This window comes from Octopus bimaculoides, chromosome 12, assembly GCF_046866305.1.
Source record: "Octopus bimaculoides isolate indiv1 chromosome 12, ASM4686630v1, whole genome shotgun sequence".
NCBI classification, from domain to species: Eukaryota; Metazoa; Mollusca; class Cephalopoda; order Octopoda; family Octopodidae; genus Octopus; species Octopus bimaculoides.
The window spans coordinates 10,397,636-10,417,934 of NC_142939.1; the positions used below are offsets into that span (position 1 = coordinate 10,397,636).

Sequence of the window (20,299 nt, forward strand, 5' to 3'; positions counted from 1 at the left end):
TGGCATTAATTAAAGAAATTAAGAATGCTAATACCACTAAGGATGATCCACTATGGTCTTTAGGTTGTGGTCATTAACCCAGAGTTTTCAAGGTGGTAGCTGAGAATGTTGTCCAGGGTCCTTCTTCACAGACACAGAAGGTCAGTTGGTGATTGTCCTTCTCCTATCAAGTTGAATGTACATGGGAGAATGACACAAGTAACATACCATATATATATATATATATATATATATATATATGCATATATATGTACACTCGTACACACATATATATGCATACATACATATATCATCATCATCATCATCATCATCATCATCATCGTCGTCGTTTAACGTCCTCTTTCCATGCTAGCATGGGTTGGACAATTTGACTGAGGACTGGCAAAGCAGATGGCTACACTAGGCTCCAATCTGATTTGGCAGAGTTTCTACAGCTATATGCCCTTCCTAACACCAACCACTCCGAGAGTGTAGTGGGTGCTTTTACGTGCCACCGGCATCAGGGCCAGCCACACGGTACTGGCAACAGCCACGCTCAAAAAGGTGCTTTTTTACGTGCCACCTGCATGGGAGCTAGTCCAGCGGCACTGGCAACGACCCAGGCACTGGCATGGAAATAATTTATTCTCAAATGCAGAATAATGCTGAACAACATGAATAGGATAAATAATCTTTATATTGCAGAAAAATTAGGTTTTGGTCATGATGCCAGTTGTATCATGATTAGCCCAGGATTTTAGAAGCAGTAGCTGATCAATAAATCATTTGAGAAAACCTATCAGCAATGTACCTATAATGACTACTGGAAACAGCTGTGAGCCAAACTTAGGCCAATTAAGAGAAAATATGTAATAACCATTATTTTAAACTTGTAGCAGGAGTAGCAGTGGGGTAAGTAGCTTTCTTACCAACCACATGGTCCCGGGTTCAGCCCCACTGTGTGACACCTTGGGCAAGTGTCTTCTACTATAGCCTGGGGCCGACCAAAGCCTTGTGACTGGATTTGGTAAATGGAAACTGCAAGAAGCTCATCGTATACATGTATGTATGCATGTGTGTATGTGTGTTTGTGTGTCTATGTTTGTCCTCCTCCATCCCTTTACAACCGATGTTGATGTGTTTTCATCCCCTTAACTTAGCGGTTCGGCAAAAGAGGCCGATAGAATAAGAACTAGACTTACAAAGAATAAGTCCTGGGGGTCGATTTGTTTGACTAAAGGCAGTGCTCCAGCATGGCCACAGTCAAATGACTGAAACAAATAAAAGAATAAAAGAGTATATATGTGTGTGTGTATACATACATACATATATATACATACATATATGTATATATATACATACATGTATATATATATATATATATACATGTATGTATATATGTGCGTGTGTATATCTGTATTTATTTATTTATATATATATATATATGTGTATATATATATATATATATATATATATATATATATATATATATATATATATATACATATATATATATATATACATATATATACATATATATTTATTTATGTATGTATGTACAGAAACACACATACCTCTTTACCTCTTTGTATGATATATGTTATTTAACATAAAAAAAGGGAATACACACATGCACACACACACACACACATCTATAAATACATATATGTGTATGTGCTTATGTTCTTTACTCCCTTTTTTTCTCTCTAGTAATGTCACCACCACTCGACCACCACTCCTGAGAAACCTATCTCATTAACTCCGATATCATTGAAGATGTCTATATTTCAGTTAATTTCAGATATTCAGATATCTGTTTGTTTCTTTTCCATCTGGGAGTTGTCATTGGCGAAATAAATCTCTTAGATTGAGGAAGAGATTACATGTGTTGTTCTCCCCCACACACTCCACCTCTTTATTTGTTTTAATAGCTGTTGTTCTTCAAGTTATTATTGTTGTTGTTGTTTATGATGATGATGGTTGTGGTGGTTGTGGTGGTTATGGTGGTAGTAATGGTGATGTTGGTGTTGATATAGTGTTGTATTTTCTCCTGGTTCCCTTGACAGGTGCAATAGATTTCATTCTGATATCCTTGCATCACAGTTTTTAGCCAATAGACTTTGTCCACAGTCATTACTATGTGGTTTTGAAATCTGCTTCCCAACCATATGGTTTGGGGTTCTGTCCCACTGCCTGACACATTGTCTTTTGTTATAATCTTGGGGTGACCAAACCCTTGTGAGTGGAAGTGGTAGAGAGAAACTGAAAGAAGCCCATGTCATGTATGTGTCTATGTATATATGCTTCAAATGTACCGAAAAAGGACAGGTGCAAGAACAACAAGCAGGTGTGTCTGTGACATGAAAAACTGTACGAGGGAGTGCTGTTTTGAATTAATCCTGCATTATCTTGTTGCTCTATGATATCAATTATGTGATTATTTATTTTTAGAAAGACATTGTAGGGTAGGTGTGAGAAGCAGGATCTGGTCAGTCTGGACATAAAACAGGTAGAATATTTGGGCCCACTATGGCTAGATTAAATACTAGAGCCATTCTCATGATAAGCCATAATTTTTCACATTTTTGGTGTTGCTGTGAAACTGTCCATGTAACAGCATTTCTTCCTTTCTTTCATAAATTATCCTTTTTTTTCCTTTTCTCTTGAAGTTAAGCATAATTCTAGTTTTATTGCAGCATGTTTAACTAGGTCTTCTTCACTCTTTGTAATGTAGTGATTTACTTACTCTTATTCTTCATCGACATAATCAGAAATAACTCTCCCTCCAATCTTCCATTCATGTATAAATGGCTGACATTTGCCCTCAGATGAAGCATCCCAAGCGTAGTTGGGTTTCTTTTCTTCTCGTTTTTGTATCCACTGCCTCTATTTCATCTCTCATCCAATTCACTATTCCAGCACGATAGCACATGATGGCAACTGCCCAGAAATTGACTGCATTTGTCAAATTCTTTGAATGAAGTTTGGACTTCAATGCAAGAATTAATCTTTAAAAATATATTTTCACTTTTTTCCTTTTTCTTAGTGTCATTGACTTCTAGTGTGCAAACATTCTTTTATCCAATACCATCAGATTCTAAAATCCATTCTTCCAATACTGAAAAAAATTTAGTTTTGATTTATTTATGGATATATATATAAGAAGACTTTGGAAAATTTTATTTCATGTCCATCACAAATGTTCTTGAACACTATGATTTCATATATTCTATCAACAGACATCATCATCATCATCATCATCATCATCATTTCATATTTTCTATGCTGGGTGACACATTGCTACTCTCCTATATGGGTATCCGTTATTCATTATTTGTTTCAATCTTTGGACTCTGCGATGCTGAAGCACTTGAAGCATTTAGTTGACAAAAATCAACCCAAGTACCTATTTTTTAAGCTTGACACCTATTCTATTGGTCTCTTTTGCTGAACTGCAAATGTTCCAGGGATGTTAACACACCAACACCATATGCCACGTTGTGACGGGGGACAAACACACACACACACATGTGCACACATACAAACACACACACTCATACACTTACAAACACATATATAAGATGTGCTTCGTTCAGTTTCCATTAGTGGCATCCGTGCTAGTGGAGCGCTAAGAGCACCGTCCGAACGTGATCGTTGCCAGGGCTGCTGACTGGCTCCTGTGCCGGTGGCACATAAAAAGCACCATTCGAGCATGATCGTTACCAGCGTTGCCTTACTGGCACTTGTGCCGGTGGCACGTGAAAAACAACATTCGAGCGAGGTCATTGCCAGTGCCGCTGGACTAGCTCCTGTGCAGGTGGCACGTAAAATACACCATTTCAGCGTGGTCATTGCCAGTACTGCCTGCATGGTGCTGACTAAAAAGGAAGAAAGGATAACATATGAATAGAATAGACTGGTGACGTTTAGTAGAGATGACCCAGAAGTGGTTTCTCTTTGATTGCTATTGCAAACAGCAGTAGCATTGTTGATTGGTTAAAATTACCCAAATACGACAACTTTAACACAAAATAACTTCTAAAATACAATATTTTGCCAAAAATATTCAAAGTAAACTGTGTTCTGCATGAGAAATTACAACAGTGTACGAAGTTTCAAACTATTTAGTTAGACAAATTTAATTAAAAGTTCTGTGAGCCCAATTGAACAGATCCTTAAATTTAAAAAAAATCTTAATACATTCATTATGTATTATCCTCACTCATCATCTCACATTTTTGTGCAACTTTGTCTTGTCCTTCCTCACATGTATTGTAACTCTTACATAATCATCATCATTGTCATCATTTTATTACAATACTGGAAAGCAGTGGAGTGAAAATATCAATGCCTTTTCTGTATTCACTTTCTGTTCATCAACATCCTGATTTCAACAGTGCTGTGGGATGGCTTTCCTTTTTTACCAATTCAACTTTTCTAAGTACCATTTATGTACTGAGGTCAATTCAATTGACTTTACAATTATCCTGTCCTAAGAAATATCTTGTCCTTATGCTAATGTAATAATCCATCATCACCAACATTATCACCGTCATCATCGCCATCTTCGTCATCATTTTATCATCATTTTTATTGCTATTATTGATTATCCCAAGAGGTCATTCTGTATCAGGCGGACCACATCACTATCATCATTTTTTTCCCCATCTTTCTTCTTACTGTTGTACACTATGTATGCTTCCCTTCTTTTTATTGTAGACCATATATACTTTATATATATATATATATATATATATATATATATATATATATATATATATATATATATATATATATATATATATATATATATGCATGTATATATATATATATATATATATATATATATATATATATATATATATATATATACACATATGCATACACATATATACATATAATGTGTATATATATACATATATATATATTATCATTATATGTAAATCCCCACACTTTATGACTGTCTTTGTATTGCCCCCCTCCCCTCATCTTTCCCACTGATGGCAAATAAAGGAAATCATTGTTTCTATTATTATTATTATTATTATTATTATTATTATTATTATTATTATTATTATTATTATTATTATTATTTTTCCAGTTGTAATTTTATTGCATGCTTTCACTGCATTACCAAGCTCAGCTTTGTGTGTCTTGTGTATGGGTAGTGTTTGGCTTTATCATTTCCATTGTATTGAAATTAATCCCACGCAATATGTGTGCAGTGCTGAGTAGTGCTCTTTTCTGTTGTTGTTTTATTATTATTATTATTATTATTATTATTAAAGCAGTAAGCTAGTGGAATTGTTTGTGAGTTTGGAAAAAAATGCTCATTAGCATTATTTCTCCTCGTTCCTTACATTCTGAGTTCAAATTCTGTTTAAAGCCAATATTGCTTTCCATCTTTTTGAGCATCACTTAAATAAGTACCAGTTGTATGCTGGGGTTAATGTAGTTGATGTCATTGACCGTCCCTCTTCCTCTAAAATTACTAACCTCGTACCAAAAGTTTTAAACCATTATTTTCATGATTATTATTATTATCATTATTTTACTTCTCAGAGCTCTCAGTCTTACTTGCTCTGGGTCGATTCTGTGAGAGCAGACGACAAACTGTTGTCAGAGGTCTCACAGGGTCTCTTTCCAATCATCATCATCATCATCATCATCATCATAATCATCATAATCATCATCATCATCATCATCATCATCATCACCATCGTCATCATCATCATCATCATCATTTCATCATCATCATCATCATAGTCATCATCATTATCATCATCATCATCATCATAGTCATCATCATTATCATCATCATCACCATCGTCATCATCATTGTCATCATTATCATCATCATCGTCATTATCATCGCCATCATCATCATCATCATCATCATCATCGTCGCCATCATCATCATCATCATCATCATCATCATCATCATCACCATCATCATCATCATCATCATTATTTATCACAATATTTTCAGCCGTTAGTCTCTTTTATGCATGTTTCTGCTGTACCACATGATGCAACTCTGTCTTTCAGGAATATGGAATTATACTTGTACTACTACATCAGTTTTTGCTTCCTTTGCAGGATTTGTTTCATTGTTTGAGGTGTTATTTTTTCGAAGTTTCACCTGGTTGTTATTCTGTACGATCTGTGTTGTGTGGGTTTGTGTCATTATCGTTGTGATGTGTTTTCTCTGTTGTTTGTTCAGTGTGATTGGTGCTATGCTTCAATATCAGACAATTATTCGTTCAGAGTAGTGGATCCTAACCAGGACCCCTTAGAAACATTCTCAGCTTGTCTGAGTGTAGCAGATATCACGGTGGTACTTTGAGGTGGGTGCTGAATGCTTATAAGGGCCATGATTTTTTTAAGGTAATAAAATATTCTAACTAGTTACATTATTTATATTATAAAACACATTTCCAAAATAGATAACTATATAAATATATAGATAATTAAAAATTTAGGGTTTAGCAAGTATTGCTTCACCACTTAATATTTGCTAAACCCTAGATTTTTAATTATGTTTATATTTACCGATAATGGTTTTTTAACACACTTGGTAAAATTACTAATTATTAATTAATAATTTTTACCCTATATCTATATAAATATATAGATATATAAATAAAATCTTTGTTGGGATTAGAATATAATTAAGATAATGTGGTATCAGTAGAAACAGGATTAATGATGTACTAATAACCAGTATGATTGCATTCTATAAACTCATTTTCTTTATTAATTTCCATTTGCATATAATAGAGGGAAATAGTTCATGCAATTATCTGAAAAAAAAAATAGAAGGTTTATGCTGGATGGGACCATCATCATCGTTTAACATCCGGTTTCCATGCTAGCATGGGTTGGACGATTTGACTGAGGACTGATGAACCAGATGACTACACCAGGCTCCAATCTGATTTGGCAGAGTTTCTACAGCTGGATGCCCTTCCTAACGCCAACCACTCCGAGAGTGTAGTGGGTGCTTTTACGTGCCACCGGCATGAAGGCCAGTCAGGCGGTACTGGCAACGGCCACGCTCAAAATGGTGTATTTTACATGTTACCTGCACAGGAGCCAGTCCAGGAGCACTGGCAACGATCTTGCTCGAATGTCTTTACACGTGCCAGGAAGGCGACGCTGGGTACAGGTGCCATCACGATTTTGCTTTCGCTTACGTGAAAAATAAATCACCACATAAAAGTTTAGTCATGTTTGATTAAAAATATCTGGAGAAAGGGTATTTGTAAATGCCCTTCTATGAAAGGGGACACAGCTACAATTGGTGGGGAGCTACTAATGTCAAATATGTATTGTAAAGGTTGTGTTTTGATGGCTGGAGACTGTACTGAGTATGTGTAGGCATTATGTTGGTTTGTTGTTTTTATTGTTAGTATTGTTACTTCTAAAGATGCTTGATTAGCATAGAATTCTAGAATGGCAGAATCAGACGAAATACCTTGTAACATTTAGTTACAACCTTTCATGTTCTGACTTCAAATCCTACTGAGGTCAACTTTGCTGTTCATTCTTCCATAAAGAACCAGTCAAGTACTAGGGTTGATATAATTAACTAGATTCTTTCCCCAAAAAACTTGAGGTCTTCTGCTGAGATTAGAAGTAATTATTATTATTATTATTATTATTATTATTATTATTATCATTACTTTAGATTTTAAGGCAACACGTTGGCAGAATATTTGCTGCATCAGCTAAAGTTACGCAGCAGCATTTAGTCAATCTTTACATTCTGAGTTCAAATCGTGCTGAAGTCCACTTTGCCTTTCATCCTTTCAAGGTCATTAAAATAAGTATTAGTTGAAAACTGGGGGTTGAGTAATTACCCCCTCCCCCAAAATTGCTGGCCTTGTGTCAAATTTTGAAACCATTATTACTTCTGAGTTTGACATTTATGGTTAATGTTATTCACAATAGCACTTCCTTTATCGTAAAGTGTAATGCGTCCAGACAAAATAAATAATGAGACAACAGACATATATTTTAAAAGTTGATCATCAAAACCATTTTCAGCAGGGGTTCCATTTTTATTTTATTCTGCTTACCCTTGACAATTTTCTGAGACTAAATTTGCTCCCCACCAACTCTCTTTTGTTCAGTAATCTGAGTTTACTTTCCTACCTTAATAAAGCAACCAACTAAGTGGAAATTCAAAAGCTCAATAGAAGTTTTTAAACATTGTTAAGTCCAAATAACAGTAAAATTTTTTAGAAATAGCACATAACAATGTTATTTCATATATTTATGAACTAATGATAAACAGATACCAGACCCAGATACAGTCTTCTGAATTAAGCTACTCCATTAGCAAACCTATAGTGAAGAAGTGTATAATTTGAAATTAAAATCTGAAGTAGGACTATTTTGTGAATATAATCTTTATTCTCTTCACCATTTTGGATTGGTGTATATTCACAAAATAGTCCTACTTCAACTTTTAACTTGAAATTTTTTGTAAAATTATAATCAAAAGAAAATACAAATCTAAAATCACCAGATTTACCCCCTGGCTTTCTGAAACTTATCCCTTTGGGGTAATTTTATCTTTTTTGGTAACCCTTAATCTACAGGGACCTCACAACAGACTGAAAGATATCTAAAGTTGCTTCTATACCATTGTACCAAGATAATGAATATGAAAGATAATAATAATTGCTGCATTATCAGCATTAATTTGATAAAAATGAGATAAAGTGGAAAATAAGCAGTGCTTAATCAAATTTTGTGTCACCATCATTTAACATCCACCTTTGCATAGATCAGACAGAATTCATTGAGTTATATTTTCTGTGGCTGGTTGGATGCTCTTTCTGTCACCAACCCTCACTTGTTTCCAAGCTCAACAATATTTCCCCATGAGTGGCTGTGTTTTGATGGAAAATTAGAAATGAATGACACCTCTTGTATGATGGTGACACTCATTTTACAGTTACATCTTTAATAAGGACAACTCCGATGAGCAGTCAGGCATTCGTCAGGGTTTAGTTTTCAGCCTGCTATTGTTTATCATAATTCTCTAAACTGAAGAGATTTAAAACAGGTTGTCCATTAGCCATTAACTAATTTCTCATAACAATAAGTCAAAGGTTTAGAGAAGAAATACCAAACATGAAAGTAAAGCTTAGAATCAAGAAGTCTTAAGGTAAATCTTGCAAAGCCAAAAGTTTTAATTGACAAAAAAGAAGAGAGGACTTCATTGCCATCTAAGAAACAGCCATGGTTGACATACAGAAAGGATTTGTTACAAATACTGCATGGAGTACAGAATATAAACTCTGGATGCTTGAGAGTTGTGGTAGATGCATAGGAGTAATTAAAACTAAGAGTACTAATAAAATAGATATTTTTGTATCCTGAAGAAGTTCCTAAGAAGTAGTTAATAGCTTCTGTTATGTAGGTGACCTAAATGACAGTAATGGTCGATGTTCTGGAAAGCATGGTGGCCGGAATAAGAATGGGTGGAAATATTTCAGGAAGCTATTACCTCTGCTGGCAAAAATGGCTTCTTTCTCAGAGTGAAGGGCAGGTTGCATGAAGTGCAATGCTGAAGGGTAAGAAACCATGAACGTTGAATATAGAAAACATATAAAGGCTGGAAAGAAATGGAGAAAGCGAGTACAAACTTTGTGTTGTGTGACCAAATGTAAGGAGAAGACAATATATTATGTGATGAAGAGACCTATGAAGGACACAAATGAGTGAGGTAGTCTTTATGTAATCACATGACCTGATGGATATAACAGACTGAATCCCCTTGAATAACACTCTGATGTATACATTTTATTACCTAACTTTTGGCAGGGTTCTTCCTTCCACCATCAGCCACACCCATTGATGTTCCATTCAACCAAAGGATGGGAGGGCCAGGAACAGAGCTGCCTTAAGGCATGGCACACTGGGCAGTTGCTTGGGAGCCTCATGTGTCTAGAGGCCGAATTCTGATCTATGTATGCCATGGCATGCTGTCAGTAAATACATGCTATAAGGCCCAGAGTGTGGAGGCGCAATGGCCCAGTGGTTAGGGCAGCGGACTCGCGGTCATAGGATTGTGGTTTCGATTCCCAGACCGGGCATTGTGAGTGTTTATTGAGTGAAAACACCTAAAAGTTCCACGAGGCTCCGGCAGGGGATGGTGGTGAACCCTGCTGTACTCTTTCACCACAACTTTCTCACACTCTTACTTCCTGTTTCTGTTGTGCCTGTAATTGAAAGGGCCAGCCTTGTCACACTCTGTGTCATGCTGAATATCCTCGAGAACTACGTTAAGGGTACACGTGTCTGTGAAGTGCTCAGTCACTTGCACGTTAATTTCACGAGCAGGCTGTTCTGTTGATCGGATCAACTGGAACCCTCGACGTCATAAACGACGGAGTGCCAACAACAATAAGGCCCAGAGTACTGACTTGGCTGGGAGCTTATAATGCTGCTAAGGTGACCCTAGCCACAAGAGTGTCTATGCTTACTATATAAGCATCTAAAATAGTAGTGCAGAGAAAGTATGGTATATGCTACCATATCATACTCGCATGCAAGTGATGATTATGGTTTTAAATTAAAAAATAAAGAAATAAAACATAAAAAACGAGATAGCCAAGGACGGAACATTGTACATCATTGGTTTGCTTGATCAGGGTTGATAGGAAACTAAACACAAACATCAACAACTAAAAAGAAACAATGTTATATTGTTTGTTACATATGTTTTCATGATATTGATTTTTAACATAGAAAGAAATTCACTGAGAGTTTTTTTTTTTGTTTTTTATAGTATATCATTGTTGTAATTTCATTTTGATGTCAGATATAATGATTAAATAAGTTTAAGGAAAATAGGGGAGGAATGTAAAATAATGTTGAGCCATTGTTGATAGGAACATGCAGTGGCGCCATAAATCTATTGGGTGTATGTGTAATATATGTATGTATGTATATATATATATATATATATATATATATACACACACACACACACATATATATATATATATATATATATATACACATGTCTATATACATATATATGTATATACGTACATGTTTATATGTGTATGTTTGTAAGTATATATGTATGCATGTATGTGTGCTTTCATATATGAGTGTGTATGCTTATTTATGTGTATAAATGTATATAGATATATATGTGTGTATGTATGTGTAAATACACACACACACACACACATACACATGTTTATTCCAAGGGCGACAAGTTCAAAGGAGCTATGTCCAGCCACTTAGAATAAAGAGCTAATGATTATGGATTAAATGTTTATATGGATAAATGTGTGTGTGTGTGTGTATGATCTTTGCTATTATTTTATGTCTGCTTATACTGATCTCATGGGTTGGCTGAGACTTGTCGATGCAGTGTAGTAAGGCTGGATGCTCTTCCTGATGCCATAGGAAACAATGCAACTCTTCCAAAACCCAGGAAATATCCAGTGTGTGTGTATCTTATCTTTTATATTTTACTTGTTTCAGTCCTTGGATTGGGGCCATTCTGGGGCACTGCTTTGAAGGACTTTAATTGAACGGATTGATCCCAGGACTGATTTTCTTTTAAGCCTGGTACTTATTCTATCAGTCACTTTTGCTGAATTGCTAAGTTATAGGCATGTGAACACACCAACACTGGTTGTCAAGCAGTGGTGGTGGACAAATACTAACAAAAAGACACACACATATACATACATATATATATATATATATATATATATATATATATATATATATATATATATATTGGAAATGTGTGAGATTCTTGGTACACTTAGGTTTATTTGAAAGAACAAAAAGAATGACTTCACTGGTAGTTCTAATCAGTTTAGTTAATTATTTTTTAGTTTTTTAATAATATAAATTTTAAACTTTATTTCATAGATCTAGTAAGTTCTTTGTTAACTTGGGGGGGGGGGGGATTTAAAAAACAAAATTATTTGTTAAAATTTCTGGAGAAACAGATCTGAGGGGTTGGGGCTTTGTGATTCTATATATGGGATTTGGGTGTGTCTCGGGTGGGGTTGGGAGTTTGTTAATCAGTGTAGGAGTGAATGAGTGTTGATGAATAATAGCTGAAAGAAAGTAGTGAATGGTCAACACAAGATACCTGATTGGGGGTGGAGTTGGGAGATGGTGGGGTGTTATATATATATATATGACAGGCTTCTTTCAATTTCCATCTACCAAATCCACTCAGCCCAAGTTTACAGTAGAAGATAATTGCACAAGGTGCCATGCTAGGACTGAACCCACAACAATGTGGTTGGAAGCAGACTTCTGACCACACAGCTACACCTGTATTTGTATATGTGCTTGCATTGGATCATAGCCAGAATTTCCAACCATCGCTTAATGCCCAGTTTTCCGTATGTTCATTTGCTGAGCAAACTTTCCTACGGTTGAATGCTCTTCTTGTCACCAACCTTTGCCTGTTTCCAAGCAAGGTGATATTTTCTCTTGGTCGGACGTGCTTATATGGATGATTTGTAACAAAAGACACCACATGTATTACAATGATACTCACGTACAATCACCACATGTTGTTAAGAAAAAGATACATTTAAACACACACACACACACACACACACAATGGGCTTCTTTCAGTTTCAATCTAACAAATCAACATAAAAAACACCATTCAAATATGGTCAATGCCAGTGCCCCCTGACTGGCTCCCATGCCAGTGGCACATAAAAAGCACTATCCAAACGTGATCGATGCCAGGCTAGCCTGACTGGTTCCTATGCCAGTGGCACATAAAAAGTTCCCACTACAGTCTCGGAGTGGTTGGCGTTAGGAAGGGCATCCAGCTGTAGAAACATTGCCCGATCAGATTGGAGCCTGGTACAGCCACTGGCTTTCCAGACCTCAGTCAAACCGTCCGACTCATGCCAGCATGGAAAATGGATGTTAAACGATGATGATGATGATAATGAAATCCACTTATTTTAGCTTTGCTAAAATAGGGAACACTTTTTCAGGTGCTGTGCGGTGTGACTGAACTCAGAACCACATGAGTGAGAAGCAAACTTCTTAACCAAACAGTCATCCCTGCACTTATGTGTATGTGTGTGTGTGTGCATGTATGTGTGTTTATATATGTTTGTGTATATGTGTGTAGATGTCTATATATAAGTTTTTGTGTGTGTATGTGTGTGTAAAATTAGCTTATTTACTCTGATTTATCAAACATATACAAACTGTATGTAATGTTATTATTTCTCTTTCTGCTAATTTAAATGTCTGTCATTGATAAAAAAAAAAAATGCAAAAAAAAAATGTGTCTGAAGTTTTGGAACTGTTCCCACCACTCTATTTTGGCAGCATTGTAACCGTTATCACTATAATTGATATCATTTGTAATATTGCTATACAAATAACAATTAGAACTACTACTAACAACACCACCACTACTGCTACCACCATTGATAATAATAATAATAATAATAATAATAATAATAATAATAATAATAATAAATTTCTAACTTTGGTGCAATGCCACACACCACACTTACATGACCATGCTCTTGTAGGGGTGTGAGAGGCAGTCAATTGAAATTGGTCCCAATCTCTCTCTTTCTCTCATATTCTCTCTGTGTATGTATATATATATATATATATATATATGTATATATATATATATATATATATATATATATATATACAAGAATAAGGGCAGGGAATCGTCAATTAATAATAGAATTAATAATTAACAATTTTGCCAAGTAGTTCTATGATGATATATATATATATATATATATATATATATATTTATACATATATATATATATATATATATATATATATATATGTATCTATCTATCTATCTACACACACACACACACAGATAAATATAAGTATGTATATGTGTTTCTAAATCTGAGTACTAGACACACGATCATGTCAGATTTACCTATTTCTTCATAGATTGAAGAAAATGATGAACAGCTTTTATCAATTTTCAACCCTTATTGGGATCTCCAGTGACCTGACCAGTCTCAGAGAAACAAGTAACCAATCCATTTACATTCACATCAGATCTAATAGCTCCTCATGCAGTTTAAATTTAACTTACATGACATTACCAGTATTTAGAATACCATGTGCATCTTTATGTATTGAAAGAGAAAACTGTGAAGAGAACTTGTGTATTGTAGCTTAAGTTTCACTCACTTCCATAGTTAGAAAGGTCACAGAGTACATATATAAAAAGCAAAAAGAATCATTTGACTGCATCGGCTTACAAGTGAAGATAATGGTAAAATTATGGAATCCAGATTAGTTAAGTTTCCTAAGTTTTCACTTTGTCAAATATTCATATTGAATAAATCTCTGATGAAGTGAAGACCTAAAAAGCTTCCCTAATGCAAATTGCACAATTCACTCATTATCTTCTCTGAAATGCATATAAGATGATCTAATTAAAAGATTTATGAAATGACCCTCTGGTTTTGTTGTATATTCATATATAAATATTGTGGATGTCATAAAAAATTTTATAAACTTTCAAGAGAGCATTAAATGTAAATATTGGGTTGGAAAACTCTTTTGGATAGAAAAAGTTGAAGACTTCTTCTGGGATTCTGTGAGGCCCAGAGTAATGATATGTCTCTCAGTTGGTACACTTTGATAAGGCATCAATTGTAAAGTATCTAATTGGTGCTCCATATTTGTTAAGTATTTAATTGATGCTCCATTTCTAATGCTCATTCCACCTTTAAACAATAGCAATAAATGAGCCAGTGAAATAATCTCTAGATTGTCAGTAAAGCTGCTAAATATTGTATTTATGTCACTTTCAAATGGCATCTTACCATCTTAAATCAGAAGGGACACGTTGAATAATGTTGTCTTAGATAGACAATACTAGAAGAGAAAAAAAAAAGATGGAATGGTCATGACTGAGACACTTTCAATCATAGACTTCAGTCAGAACTGACCCAGGGCTAAGTAACAAGATGTTATCAATGACTGCTAATAATAATAATAATAATAATAATAAAAGTAATAATAATAATAATAATAATAATAATAATAATAATAATAATAATAATAATGATAATAATAGGCCATAAAGACTTATTTGATACAAAATGTACCATAAAACACAGGGATATATAATAAATGAAAGAGGGTATATACGTGTAATGCAGTATATAAAAACAGGTAAAAAATTAAGCACAGAGCACATGTTAGGGCAATCCATCCAAACAAGGGTGAGAAGCTGCCACTCATGTAGCATTATGGCACCCAGCTCTCCAGACACTTCCACTTCACTCCACTCTGATCCACTTCTGCAAACTGGATTCTTTGAATCTGTGAATGTCATCTACATGGGTTGATTAGCTCCCCATTAGACTTTGATAGTATATCAATCTGGTTTTCACTAACAGGCTGTCGTTTTGAAGGCCTGACTGTACACATATCCCAACACTTCGTCAGCTAGTACAGTATTTGTTTTGTTCTCTGTCTGGTCATTCAACAGACCCATAGTGTTTCTGTTTTATTGTTAGGTAATTATGGAAGTGAGGCAAGTTGACCATCCCATAGTGGGGCAAGACTTCTATTAACAGACTATTTTCAGAATAGGCTGCTATTTTTTTTTTTGCTCTGCTTCGTCTTTCCCTTCCTACTGCCCCCAACAATTTCCACCTTCCTCCAGGATCCATCTCCTTCTAAATATGACTAGACAGTGGAGTGGAACTGCTATTTGGAATCTCCAGCTGGCTTTGTTTTGGATGAGAACATCTTGGTTTCTTCTTTGTGTTCTACATCACTGGCCCCTGGTGCTGGTAGTACTGAGGACATGGTGATTGCATTCATCTTCTTATTTCCCTTTTAGAATGAGATTTGAGAAAGATTTGATTGTTATTTCTAAGAGCCCAAGCAGTCATGTAGGACATCCTTTGATTGCTACCTGCAGCAGACTCTATCATATCTAATTCAGTGTTTCCTTTTAGAATGTGCTTTGAGAAAAATTAAGCTCTTATTTCTAGCTAACCAAGAAATGATGTAATGATATCCATGTTTAATGATTGTAGTGGATCCTTCCTTATATAATTCATCATGCTCATTTAGAATGTGATTTGAGAAAGATTTAGCTGCTATTTCTAGGAAACAAAGAAATGCTGGAGTGGCCCTCTCATTTGTTGCTCACATTGGATTCTGTCTTATCTGATTCATCATTCCCTTTCAGAATGTGAATTGGAAAGATTTGGCTGTTACAGCTTGTATCTCTAACAACCCTCAATGAACTCTCTCTACTGCCTTAAGTGGTTCACAAATACATACAAATACACCACACTTAGAGCTAGGTAGATTTGGGTTTTTGAGAGTCAATTGTATTGGCCATGGATACAATGTTGTACTACTGACAGGATACAAATATCCAACTTCTCCATTCATTGTCCAGTGTGTTATATGAAATCAAACATCTATGCTCTTTTTTTCTTTTATTCTTTTACTGGTTTCAGTAATTGGACTGCGGCCATGCTGCAGCACCACCGTCAAGGGTTTTAGTCAATCATATCGACCTCACCACTTTCTCTGGTATTTATTTTATCATCCTTGGAGGAGGAGGAAAGACAAAGTCCATCCAAGCATAAAGGGCCGTACCCACTCCATAAAGGGATGTAACCAGAATATGAAGGGATATAACAAGAATATAAAGGGATATAACCAGAATATAAAGGGATGTAACCAAATACCACAAGGTATTTTTCTTCGACGCTCTATTACTGATTCTTCATCCCTCACCGATATACATGTATTCATCCTCCATCCATCCATACCATACATACACACACACGCACATATATATAAATGTGTATTTGTGTGTGTATATATTTATATACACATATATGTGTTTGTGTATATAGATGTATATTTGTATATATGTGTATAGATATGTTAATATATATACATGCACATGCATGTATGTATATGTAAGTGTCTATATATGTGTGTCTATATATTTATATATCTATGTTATAGCAATATATTTATATATATATATATATACACACACTATCTGTCTATCTACATATATGTGTGTGTGTGTTTATGCATATATAAAAACATGCAGACATGTATACATACATGTGTGTGTGTGTGTGAGTGCGTGTTCACGTGTGCTTGTGTGTGTGTGTGTATGTGTATGCATACATACTAATGGGTTAAGCTTCTGAACAGTTTCTATTTACCAAATTTTTATCCAGACAGCTTTGGCCAATGCGAGACATGGTAGAAGACACTGGCCTAATGCACGCCACTTACTGATATTGAACACAGAAGCACGTTTCCAAACAGAACTCTTAAACCATATGGCCATGAAAAAATTTTTTTTTTCCTTTATTTCTTATTTATTTTTTTTTATTGTAATCTCTGTCTTGCTTGTGTATTGATTGGTTGAAATAGTTCACACTTCTCATTCCTTTCACTTGCAATGTCTTCCTGTTCTGACATTTAAAAACAAAAGAAGCTGTTTTTACTCACACTACACTTCAAAAATAGCTGAATTCAAAACTGCACTCAAAATTAATGATGATAATAATAATAGCAATAATAATACTAATACTACTACTAATAATAATTTGTTTATTTATTTTTTAATACTTTGTGTTACTAATTACATGTGTATACATAAATGTTCTAATTTTAATCTTCTTTTGCATATTTTTTTCTTTTTCCTTTCAATCTCCAGCATTTACGAAAGATACAATTTGTGTTGGCCTCACCAAAGTTGGATCTGACGAACAGAAAATCCTTGTGGCACCATTAGAGCGGTTAGCAGAAACAGATATGGGCCCACCACTCCATTCCCTTGTGATTCCTGGCAATATGCACCCTATGGAAATCGCCATGTTGAGAAGTTTTGTTTTAGATTCTACAACTGAATCCAAATTGCAAGAAATGGAAACATTTTGCTAAAGAAACGGAATCAGTGACAACCTACCTACCACTTTGCTTTCTTTCATTGTTTATGTTTGTTTCATTATGAAATAAATATCTATGACATATACTGCATTATAATTTCTAAATTTATACTTTTTAATATATATATATATATATATATATATATACATACATACATACATACATACATACATATATATATATATATATATATATATATATATATATATATATATATATATATATATATATATATATATATGTATATATATACATACATAAATTGTTAAATATATATATGTTTTATACATACATAAATACATATAAATATATATATATGCAAATATATATATATATATATATATATATATATATATATATATATATATATATATATATATATATATATATATATAAAAATGTTGCATAAATATATATATTGTATATAAAGGGCTGCCTATATATATATGTAGACAACCATTTTTTTTTTTATTCATAAGGAGTAGAAAAAGAAGGGGAGCACCCACGACCTTTGCAGACCCTCTAAGATTGGTGAAATTGATGTTATTAACCATTAATGTTTTCTGCTTCAGCATCTATAAGACAGAATGTAAGGGTGAGGGAATTCAGTGAAATAAGATTTTGAGGAAAGAACTGCTTAGTGAAGTGTCAGTATGTGAGACAAGAAGGAGAAAGTGATAGAGAGAGAGAGAGAGAGAGAGAGAGAGAGAGAGAGAGAGAGAGAGAGAGAGAGTATGCAGACTGATCTGTACGTGATATGCAACTTAAAAAATAAAGTCTTCAATGGTACCATATGATCTCATAGATTAAAGAGTACGATGCTCACTACATATTAAGCTGGTACTTGGAACTCAAAAAATGGTTCAGACTTAAAGTTATGATGGTGCTTTTATTTATCTATTAATACCCTTGTTTTGTCAATCTTGTAATGACATCATTTTGGTCAATGATTTAATTTAAATCCAGGCAGGTTGGTAACGAGCAGCCAGAGGCTAACATGGGTGGGTCAATAGTAAAATCGCTAAACTACATATAAACATATATATTTATATGTGTGTGTGTATGTGAATAGGTAATATTGAAATAAAAGTGTATATGAATATACATAAGGAAGTTATAATACAAAAGAAAATGAATAGGATATGACATGCCTAATTGTCCCCTGTCTCTTGGTGATTAATTTAAATATTCAATTTAACTTAATAAAATAATTATTAATCAATTAATTAATCGTAATTAATTATGGTTGCCTGGTTTATTTGACATTTCTTACTGGCATTGTCTTCATATTTTGTCTTTTAAAAAAATAGCCTTTTCTCTACCAAGCCACAGTAAAATGAAAGCTCAAGTAAATTCAAAGACCTAGTCTTAAGCAATGTGGCATCGTTTATGATGAAATAAATCAATTGATTGATTACAACTAATTAATGATTATCACGGTTTCATCAATGATTATTATGCTTGTATGTATATGTGAAGTGGAAATATAATCTTTTAGCAAACTAAATTCTTAATACAGTTAAGATTTCTTGGCTGAAGCTATTTCTCTTACATAGATGATGTTCTGGGAGTAATGACAGGAATGCCACATATGCAAAATCCTTCTTCAATAAATGGTAACCTGTGGCCTAAGGAAGAAATCCTAAACAATTCAAGAACAGAATAGTGAACCCAATAAATCAATTCTTCGTTGCCAAAGTTATCATTTATGGTATTGCTCTGCCCGCTAGGTTTACATCGAAGCCAAATCATAATAAAACCATATCCTTGGGTTATTGATATTAGATAATGTAGTCCCCACCTAATAGAAAATGGGATGGGCATTGGTGGATTGTCATTGATTATGAGTCTGACAAAAAAAAAAGAAAAGGAAATATTTGAAACAGTGAAGGCAAAGTAACAAGAACAGTCAAATACTAAAAGATAATGAAATTTTACTTCTATATTGACAAAAAAGCGTATGCATGCACATGCATATACACACATATGACAATATATAATTAAATATGCACCCCGCCACACACGCATGTATGTGTATACATATATATGGATGTAAATACACACAGACACACTCACATAAACACACACACAAACACACACATATTTATATAATGTTATATAATATTACACACACACACATAGTATAGCTTAATGCTTATGAAGTTTGCTTTGCAATCATGATTTGTCACTTTATTTTTTGATTCTGAATTCAAATAGGGAATGACATTACTTTTCCTTCCAGTGTCAGTAAAATAATTACCAGTTATATACTGTGGTTGATTCAAACATGTACACCTGTAACCTTTATATATTTGTATCCTTATGTCAGTGTTGAATATTTTATCCTGTAGAA

At 34.1% G+C, this 20,299-nt stretch overlaps 1 protein-coding gene across 3 annotated transcripts in view; it reads left to right on the top strand.

Annotated features, from left to right (window-relative positions):
- Positions 1-18,029, top strand: part of LOC106876766 (diphthine methyl ester synthase) — a 251,206-nt gene extending 233,177 nt beyond the window's left edge. For 2 of the 3 annotated variants that reach the window (XM_052972100.2, XM_052972101.2), the window contains exons 8-9: positions 16,485-16,724; positions 17,714-18,029. In XM_052972100.2, the coding sequence (XP_052828060.1) occupies positions 16,485-16,724; positions 17,714-17,940 (467 nt within the window). In that variant the 3' untranslated portion in view covers positions 17,941-18,029. The remainder of the gene's footprint in view (positions 1-16,484; positions 16,725-17,713) is intronic. The other variant, XM_052972102.2, reaches the window with a different exon arrangement.
- Positions 18,030-20,299: the final 2,270 nt, after the last annotated feature.